Raw genomic sequence first — 10,738 nt, 5'->3', positions numbered from 1 at the left:
CTGCTTTTGAACTTTGATGACTTTTCTCTTGGTATGGCCTTAAAAGTTAAGGCTTGTGACAGTCAACAATGGTCACCAACAAATGTGGTGAGACAAGTCACGGTTTTCACTCAACCTAATACTGGAGGTTAGCAACTTCAAATAAAAGCAGTATTGTGTGGTCAAGTACTGGTCATCAATTTGTAGACAATGGATTCTTACTTTCTATCAAGTGGGATTTCATCACTACAGACTTAGTCTTCCAAGTAAGTGTGACATTGCAGTGTTTCCAGGTACTAAAAGCTGAGGATCAGGTTGTCAGTACTAGGTCCAGCTTTCCCCCAGTGAACACTTCATGCAGCAAACTGAGGGAAGAAAGAAAAACAGCGTAGCTTGTTGCTAACTGGTATGTGAGCCAAAGAACACCCAAAAATCGAGTATGACTTGTATTTATAAAGTGATGGTGAAAAGACGTCAGTAGTAGGGTTCTGGCCACTCAGACTTTGTGTTATATACAATGACAGTTGAATTTTCTTCATTTCTATTGTGCTGCAGATGCTAAAAAACACTCAAGAAAATGCAAACAGTTGTTAATGCTGTAAAATGAACAGGGCTTGAACTTTGTTATGTGTAGGAAAGACTGTGTTCTTTTAGTTTGATGGTGAATGTACGTGATCTCTTTGTGATGAAATCATATCGCTTCTGGGGAAGAAAACCCAAGCCCCAGAAATGGATCTGAATTTTCAAACAGTTGTCAGCTGAGTTTGTTTTGGCAGCTTTGCCTCATTGGTAGAGGATAATTTGCTGGGAACATACTGCGGCTGCGCATTCCCTGTAGGTTTAGTGTTCCTTTTGGTTTTTGAAGTAGCGTGTGATGCAAGTGAGCACTACCATAGTAGTGCTGTTGCTTTTCCACCTAAGGGAGATGGCTGTTTCTCTTCATGTTTATTCAGCCATACCATTCAGTGTGTCAAGGATAGGAGTGGACCCAACGATGGAAGGGTTTGCCTGGGTAATAATCCATGTTGGCGAAAGTACTGTCCCTTTTAACAGTCATGTTTTTGCTTTGCAGCTACTTTTGGTTTGTGTTGCACAGAAATTTTGTCAGGAGTTACTCCAGTTAATGGAGCAAGAACTGGTTTGTTCATCAGCAGTAAAATTGTATAAATAAGACCTTTGTGACTTGCCTGACAGAGTGCTATGAACATTAGGTCAACAGTGTTCAGGCACCTTGTGAGACCTCCCATGCTGCTTCACTGTACAAAAAAGGGTGCCTGGGGGAAAGTCCTAGAAAATTGCTGTTACCAGCACTCTTCCCTCCCCTTTTTATGTTCATTTGGAGATAATGTATGAAAATGGGTGGCTGGTAGCCTTCATGGAGTTGTAGTAGCTGTGCAGCAGGTGTCTAGCAGTACTTCATGAGAGATACACACTACAGTACTACGACTTCACGTGGTTACATCTGCCATCTCTATTTGGTTTACTTAATAAACAGTTTCTCACTACACCCTGGTGTTGAGTGTCCTGTTGCCTTATTTATAGGTCTCTGCCACCTCTGTCCTCAAGATTCTTGTTAGATGACTCCCAGAGATGAACTAATGTGTGTGTTTTGAGACAAACATTGACAAGTTGATACTCATGAAGTGCTCTGTCCGTTTTCCTCATTGAAGTTTGTTCTGGTTCCCCGATCTAAAACTAGATTGTAAGCTCTTGAGCAGGAACACCTTAAGCTTGTAAAATTCGGCACTGTAAAAAGCCACAGCCATTGAATAAAACCTAAAATATGAATTTAAAGCTGCACTTCAGTGCAGTACTGCAGTAGTCATTTAAAGTGCGTGCAGTGTTTCAGCTGTGTGTTCTGGGAGCGCTTGTTCACAGGATGCCTCTACGGGAGTGTCCAGCCTTACAGCTCAAATAGCATCCACTGAGGTTGCAGTTGGATGGAGTACTCAGCTTGCCTTGGCTGCTGGTGGATGTTTCTCCAGAACAGGAGTCATCTTGGAGCAGCCAGCAGGTAATGCTTTGTAGTACGTGTTGCTGCCATCAATAATGGGTATACAGTCCACACAGTGTTTTACTTCATCTCACCTTTCCTAACCTCTTGCAGATAAGCTCTTACTAACATAACGAAAATGCAGTTTAGCATTGAAGTGTTACAGACTACTTCAAAGCTTTGTCATGGGACCAGTATTTTAATGATCACTCCCACTTGGGTATTCCTGAGTTTTGTTGCTGTCAACAGCTATGTTTACAATCATCAGCTTAGTGGTTTCCTAGTTTATTATTTATTATATTTAGTAAGTGTTCTCAGTCTAACCTCAGAGACTTGTGTTTCAACAGAGTAGTAGTTAGTAAGGTAGGATGCAGCTGTAATATCTTTGTGCCATCTGGCTGCAGAGTAGGTTTGATACCATACTGTGTCTTTCCATGCAATAAAGCTCCTGGTTTGTACACTTGGGATCTTGATTTTGTGAAAATCTTGATCTGTCAATAATAAAGACAAGACAGACTTCAGTCAGGTGTTACCACATTTTACAACCCTTTCAGTAACAACTTTGATTTGTCCTGTTTACCTGAAAAGTTCAATTCTGTAGTGTCTCTGTTTTGGTATAGAGGTTGCAAATATGGTCTAAGGCCAGTACATAAAGTGCATTAAAAGCTTCAGCTGGCTAGCCTAAGCACACATCGTTTAAGGAAGTGGAACTATAAAGCATAGCCAAGACCAGGCCATGTTCGGGAATTTTTAATTTGGTGTGGATTTTGTGTGTGTGTCTGGAATTTTTCTTTAAACACAGGCTAGTTGCAGAAAGGGAAGAAGACACTTCAAATGAGTGTCTACTCCAATTAAAAACAGGACATCAGTCTGAATTCCACCTATTGTTTTGTCCTGTGGGCAGGTAGCTGATGGTTAAAAAAATACACATCCAGACATAAAGTTCATTGTATCATCAATACTGTTGTAGTCTGCCCAAAATCAGTATTTCAGCTCAGTTTTTTGTAGTAGAGTTTCTTGTTTGGTTCTGAGGAACTGAGGGTCTTCCATTATTGTGTTCTGAAAGGGTTACAGGTATGCTTTATTTTTGGCATGTACTAAAATGTAAATGTGTAGCTGTTTCCCAATTGGGTATATGCAATACTCCATTAGCAGCTGGCCTTACAAAAATCTACAGAGCTCACCTGCCACTGCTATTGAAGGAGTGGGCACCAAAAAGTTAAGGCTTTTTTTTTTCTTCCCTGTGTGAGGCCCTAAAGCAGAAATACTTGGCTCTCTGGATTTCTCAGTTGTGAGCCTAATGAAGTAGCTATGAGAATTTGTGCACGTAGGCAGTGAAGTAGGTTTAAAGACCTTGTCCTGCAAAGAGTAAGTGCGTGGATTTTAAAATGTTTACGTCATTTAATTGATTATGATCATGCTGACTTGAATATGCACTTCTTTTTTCCCCTGCAACTAAAGTTAACAATTCATCATATGTATCTGATACCTACTGCATGTTTTGGGTGGAGTTGGTGATCTAGCCAGTGGACAAATCCCATGTGAACACTGATTAGGATAGGTATGTCTCACACTGATGCTTAACCAATAGCAAAAAATAGCATACCCTCACTAATAAGACCTTCTGCTATGAATGTACACTTAGCAATTTCAGACTGTGGTGAAATCAATAAAGAACATATGCACACATTTATTTAAAGAAATCTTTTAATAGAAAATGCTGAGAAAATTGTTCAAACAGTCTGATTTCATTATTGATAATTCAGTGCACTTGGCACTATCTTAGGGCTCCCTTTTTAGAAAATATCACTTGATAGTATCAGTTTTGTTACAGATAAGTGCAAGTAGCCAATGTGACTTCCATGGTAGTGGTTTGTTTCTTCAGCAGGTATAATTTGGCATTTAAGCTTGTATGTGGAGTTCTTACATGGTTGGTACAAGATATTTTTTTATTGTACCTGAATGTAAGTTTGCTCCATTGTCATCATGCCATGACCAATGAGAACTTTTTAAATACCTGTTATAATTATGTGTTTTAGTTATAAAATTAACAAGAAGTATTTGTTATCTAGAAATCAATATTAGTAGTTACTTTCATAATAATATACCTCAACATTCTTTCCTTATCATTCATTACAGGCCTTTTAGGCCATTGCTCTTGCAGACCTTTTTCAGGCTGTAAAACAGTAAAGGATAGGATGTTGTAAGTATGTAAGTGAATAAAACTTCTTTCTAATAGCACAAATAAATGTCAAACCAAAAAACTTTTCATTTGGAGCACTATCAGAGTGTAACCTCAAAATTACAAGTATAGATAAACAGTAAATTGGTTCAACTTAATTTAAAGACTAAGTAAAATGTATATTTTAAAAAATTAAATCCGGAACATTAAAAACACTTAAAAATACCAGTTAAAAAAGCCACAGAGAAAAACTCAAGTACTTCTTGAGGAATGTGTCAAAATGGAAGGAAAACAGAAGGTACACAAATAAATATCACAGTCACTAGGAAACAGAACAGAAACTCCTTCACCATTGGTCATTTTTGTGGAAGAAAGTTGAGAATGATTTATTTGCAGAGGATGAAGGTAAGAAAATATTGAATCAGACACTATTTTTTAGTATGTTTGCAGGTTGAGTGTATGAGTTGTAAAATTAAGTGGCAGGCTATCTTTACTTGGAGTTACGATGCTGAAAGTAGTGAGGAAAAAATGCAGTAGCCTCCTGGGCTGCTCTCCTCAAAGGAAAACCAGGAAAAGCAGAACTGTTCTGAATAAATGCAAAGCATGCACTTATCTCTTGAGCCTATGTAAATCCACAGTGAGTTTAAGTTGAAGATGCACTAGAACTATAATTTTTCTTTCAGTGCTAGAGAATAAAATAAGATCATTTCTGTATAAAGAGTCAAGTATTCAAGACTAAAACATTTTCCTTCATGTGTAACATTGATCCAAAGTTGACTTTATCTCTCACAGGTGTTCTCCCCTCTGCCCCCCATTACCAGTAACCAAATTCCTAGTTTTAACCTAGGTCTCTAAAGCTACACTACACTGATGGTCTAGCTCCTTTAATTCTAACTAAAACTGAACAGATTTCCTCATCCGGAAGCCTCAGCTCACGGACCTTCTAACAAATCACAGCTGGTTGGGTTTTCCAGACTCTTCAACATAGAGTGTTTCTCCTCAAGTGTAGGTTCTGTTTGAACTGCTGTAATCACTGACCTTTAGTTGTCACACAAGTACTCTTATCATCCTTTCAGGCAAAATAAAGGTGATTTAGGTCATCTCCAGTCATCTTACTTTTGTTTCTGCTCTTTTCTGTTATCTTGTTTCTGTTCAGATTTGGCCAAGTGCTTGGGTATTATGAAAACACTACCGTTGCTATTGCAGTGAATGACATACTGGCATGGGTTAACAGGTCTACCCTGGTCATCTCTCAGTCTACTGAAAATGTCATGGTACAAGTTGTTTAATTTTTGCTTTATCTGGTTGATTAATTTGCTACACTGGGAGTGCTCCTTTTTAAGGCTTTCCTTTTGTGTTTGGAGATTACACACATCTTCTTCCAAGTTAAGAATTGCATTCAGTTTGCGTTTACGACATTTTTGGGCAGCTACCTTGTTTTTTCCTCTTCGCCTGATGTCACGTAGAAGTGATACCTGAGTTTCTGTCAGCTGGTTCTTTGCTAGCATGGTGTTGAAAGAGTCAACAGGACATGCTCACAATTTCCTCCACTGAAAATGGTATTCTCAGAGCTTTTGCACGCCACTCATCTCTGCTCCGGTTTGTCGCAGTAGAATTATGGCACCTCTCCTTCACTTCGTTTGATTTCTTCATCCACATCTGTTGATAAGGCTCTGGAGTGGATGCTGCTTGACTTGGCAGCTGATTGTAAGTGTGATTATAAAGAAACTGCTGAAGCATGGCTTCTGTAGAACACTCTGCAACACCTGGATATTCCACATGGCTGTGCTTAATGTTTTCTTGGCAGTGGACACCAACAGCTCCTAAGCCGTGCGAAGGAGCAGATTTAACACCGCTGCTGTACCCAACAGAACCTTCACAGCAGACTGAATAAGAGGTGGTGCTGTGATTTGAATTCAAAGGTAGTCCTGAATCTGAGCCAGGCTCTTCAAAGATCTGAGAAACTTCTATAGGACTAAAGCCTTCCTCCAAAGCCAAAGACATGAGCTTAATTTCATCAAAATTATCATCATGGGCTGTTAGATTTCTAAGATCAGCAGCCGAAAACAGCCCTGTCAAATTTGACCCATGAAATTGTGATTCTGGGTTTGTGATATCAGTGCTTGATTGAGGGAAGAACTCTTGCCTTTGTAAGTGTCTTGGTTTTGAATTTAATTGAGTGGGGTAGTCTGTTCTTAGTAGTATGGCATCAGGAGGACTGAAACTGTTGTGAAGTGTCTGGGTCAAGTTTATATTGTGGTGTGAGGATGATGGGTCTTGGCCTCTACTAGAAGTAGCAACTTGTGTATCTTCCAGTAAGTTCACCTAAAAGATGAAGGGGAAAAAAATGAGATCTTTCATAAAATGAATGCTTCTACATCCCTTGCCTAAACAGTCACGAACATTTCTTAACATTCCACTACTTTATTCTATTAAAACCAAATTTTTGTATGTTAAAAATCTTCTAGCTATTTGGAATGCTGTTTCCCATCTGTATAAAGCATAATCTGTATTGGCATGTGGCAAAAGGAAGAAGGAAGACTGAGTGAGAAGTGATTGAAGGAATGGGAGAAGGACTTGCAAAGGACAGTGTGGGACCAATTAGGGTTGAGAGGGAAAAACGGGACTATTGCAGAGTGTACAAACTGTGGCCTATGTGTTCTGTCTGATCTGATCTAAGAAAAATGTCCTGCTGGCAGGAGTGGTCATGACCCTTCCCTGGCAGTGGTACTGATGATTCAAGGGTGAGCTGGTTCAAGGTGATACACTGTTAAAAACCAAACTTTTTTAAGAAGATAAATAGCTCATCTGCAGAAGTTAACTGGTAAGGACAGCAGTGAAGAAAAGAGTGGAAGACAGGAATATTAAGACTGTGCTTTTGCAGTCTCACTACTTATTTCACAGTTCATGAAGTTTTCAGGCCTGTGAGGTGCCACATTTTGTTTAGTTCCAGTTAACTGAAGTCTATTGCATCCAAAATTCAGCTGAACTGTTTTACTGATCAGTTTGGAGGTAACATCCCCCCCACCAAGTCATGCCTTTTGTGGATGTCTTGACTTTAAATTACTACTCAGGGTTTTTTTTACAAAACCAAAGCTGATATATGATCCCTCAGCCCTGATGTTCGAACAATAAACTGGACTGGTAATGCTGTAGTAGCACTAAGGCCCATCTTTTGAGGACCTGAGTTAGAGTTGCTGGGTCTCAGGAGCACAAAGGCAGTGGAGTCATGAACTAGATCGATACAAAGTACTTGAGAATGTAAATACATCAAGTAGGAAGTGTATAGGATTCCTCCATAGTTGAGTGTCCTTACTGTGATTCAGGAAAGAACTTTCTGATTGCCATTCAGTGAACATGTAAAAAGCACTTTCCACAGAGAAAGAATGATGTATCATAAGGACCAGAACATCTTAGGTTCCCTATTATGCTTACTGGGACCTCAGGTAACAAGAAGCTGGTCTTGCCTTATTTCTCCTAGGGAGTTACCTTGTACCAGACCACCTGCAGTCTGTGGGATAGAGATGCTATTTTCAACTAATCCTTTGAAAAGAATGATTCTTAGAAAGTCAGCTATCAAAAAATTCCACTCACTGTAAAGACTTGATACTTAGCAGAAACAATCAATCCAAATTCAACAGATAGATTGTCACAAGATGGCAGTGCATTAATGATGTTAAATAAAATATGCAACGTGTTACTGTGTGTTGTAATAGCTGTATAAAGGCTACAGACAAATTCCTTTCAAATTTTGAGAACAGAGAAAACTAAACTGATGAACTTCTATGTCTCATTAGTGTGCAATCCATTTCCAGAGCTGAACAGAAGAGGAGGCTAATTTATGGGCTAGAAGGTACTATCCAAGCTAGAGATTCCCAAAACAAGACAAGCATGGAGTTATATGGAAAACACTAATGACCCCGGAAGAGGATCCTATGATGGGAAGTGTATATAAGATGCCCTTGACGTATTGCAAAAGAGGAATGTAGGGAGTAGCTTTATGGTCAATAATTGCAGCTATGAGCTGTGGGAGGAGGGGGAGACTTCAGTTAAGATAACAACTGTTTTTTGTGAAGATGGGCACACAGAAAGTAAAATATAGTATCAGAAGGCCACAAGATTTAAAAATACAAAAAAACCCAAAACACTAAATGAGTTTACTGCTAATGCTGACAGATCTGATTTGCAGTGAAGATGATCTGTTGTTCTTGAGAGTAGCAACCCTGTAAGCACTTGACCCAATATTTATGACAAATGTAATCTTTCACCACAAATACAATAAATAAATGTGTAATAAATGTAATAAATCAGTGTTGCTCTAGAGAAACACAGCAAGAGCTGCTGCATAAATACAAACTGGTATTAGGCTTTAGAAAGGCAACTTTAGTTGAACTAACTGTTGTCCAGTGGCTCCATCCAACTTTGAACACCAGATCACAGTAAAGACACAGCTCTTACACCAGAAAAGTTGCTGGGGAAAATTTTTCAAGTAAAGCAAATGAGAGCTGCCGTAAAAGGTGGATAGCAGCATCTTTAGCAGTTTCAGGTAAGTTTTACTACATTGATTTGCCAATAAATTCCCAGAGTGGGTAGGGTAGGCTGTGGTGGTTTTATTTGATAAAACAGAGTAATTGCTGACTGTATTCAAATCTATTGGCAATACCTGTATTTTCTCATTTACCTCTAGCATGTTTTCCACCTGCGATGACAGAAGCTGTAAATAGCCCTCTAAGGAGAGAATGGAATCTACATGGTTGCTGTTGCTCTGTGACAAAAAGAGAAACATGGTGTAAGGCACAGTTATTTCACCTAAAAGGAGGTAAAAATCAAAGTCTGACAGGAAACAGAGCACCGTGCCACGCTGCTGCTGACCCCACCATCAAGTCTTCATCCTGATAGGGAGATGACATGTTGCTAGAATGAGCAGATCAGCTCCATGGCCTGAGCATGCCTACTCTGCCCACAACAGCAGACCTGAGCTCTCCTCTGAAGCTGTACCTCCCCCCACCAGTGTGGAAAAATCAGGTATTTTTTCAAAGCCAAGCCCTCAGGGGAGTGGCAAACAGAGGCTGGCAAGACACCTGGATCGGACATTCTCAGCTCTCACAAGGTCTCAAGAAAATGGAGTGCTCTTTTCATTGCAGCTTAGAGAGAGCAGAACTGAAGAGTTCAGTGCCCCAAATGTAATTCTACATCTGAGCATCAAGCTTTATATAAATTGTGAGAGCAGTATAATTTAGCATCCATGTCGCTAGTGTTTGTAGGCAAAAACATCCTTGCCCACAAGCACAACACCTTCATACTGGAGAAAATAAACCCAAATTAAAAAATAATTAGTTGCAAGTGTTTTCTGTAAACCTCTGAATATTTCAACTACTCAAAAAATAGTGGGGGATTGAGGGAAGGAGGCAATTTTCAAAAAGGTGTACAAGGGCATCATTCACAAAGCACTGTCTGAAGTGAGCATTTCTTTCCTGCCCTGGCAAGGAACATTTCAAATAAAAAGAGGAAATAAATTATTCCTTTCAAAACTTTTCACTACTATTTATCTTAGTGATAAGTTCTGTATCCTCCCTCACTTCTTCAGTTTTCTCTTCTTCCCTTTTTTTTATCACTTACTTGATTTTTGTCTTTCTCCTCTTGTTCTTGCAGTTCCAGCTGATCCTCTCCTGGAGGTGGACAGCAGTCATCCAAAGCTCCCTGACATGCTTTCAGGTCAACATCCTGAAGACACAAATAAAACAGTTCTATTACACAGCATGCTCTCAAAATTCATCTTTAAAAGGCACTTTTTTCTCCTCCAGCGATAGCATTCCAAATAAAATATGCACTGAACAGGTCATGGGGATGAAGTGTGTGTGTAGACTTTGGGGACAAAATAAGACTAGTGTCAGTTCAGAGGGGCAGCCACCACCTCTTGGCAGGCACTGAACCCATCTGCAGTAGAAATGGATGCTGGAAACAAATTCCTCTAAACCAGACAAAGAACCACAATGTAATTTCATGAAAATTTTGGACTCATTATGAGTGACTTTTGGAGGTCATTTCACAACAACATATCCAAGCCAGATAGAAACTCAATGATGGAATCATAAAGCAGGAATTATACATAACAAGTTAGCAAAATCCCTTCCTTACCTGTATTGTAGCAGCAACTCTGCTTCCCATCACTTCCATGTAGACATTACCCATTTTCATTTATCCAAGTAACGGAGTTTTTCAATCTCCAGTGATGAGATTGTTCAAATTTAGAGGCCTCAGAAGCAATTTTCAAGTTTTATTTTATTTATATTCGTATCATCAGACTTCTTCATTGTTTATTATATAGGGCTGGAGTTTTGCTAGAGTAAGAAGGAATCAGTGCTGATTCCTATTTTTAAAAAGAATGTGTTTGTATTTAAAAATATTTTCATATTTCAGCTTTTGCAGGGCAAGTCTGTATTATTAAAATGTGAAACTCAGAGGAGTGGCAGCCAGGAAACCAAGTGGCCACACTGCATTAGTTCCAGGTATTCCCAGAAAAATGCTGTGCCAAGAGCAGAAAAGACAAGTTTTCAACAGCAGCAAAGATAATGAGATAGTGT

At 39.3% G+C, this 10,738-nt stretch overlaps 1 protein-coding gene across 1 annotated transcript; it reads right to left on the bottom strand.

Annotated features, from left to right (window-relative positions):
• Nucleotides 1–3,667: 3,667 nt before the first annotated feature.
• NFE2L3 (NFE2 like bZIP transcription factor 3) lies at nt 3,668–10,413 on the bottom strand. The gene is given in 5 exon segments (XM_036378758.1): nt 3,668–5,680; nt 5,682–6,479; nt 8,836–8,919; nt 9,774–9,878; nt 10,293–10,413. Coding segments are annotated over 5 exon segments (1,461 nt in total). The 5' UTR covers nt 10,353–10,413; the 3' UTR covers nt 3,668–5,266.
• Between the last annotated feature and the right edge of the window lie 325 nt (nt 10,414–10,738).

Source organism: Molothrus ater, chromosome 1 (assembly GCF_012460135.2).
Source record: "Molothrus ater isolate BHLD 08-10-18 breed brown headed cowbird chromosome 1, BPBGC_Mater_1.1, whole genome shotgun sequence".
Lineage (NCBI taxonomy): Eukaryota > Metazoa > Chordata > Aves > Passeriformes > Icteridae > Molothrus > Molothrus ater.
Note: the sequence above shows the minus strand (reverse complement) of the source record. Positions and strands in the feature narration are given on the sequence as shown.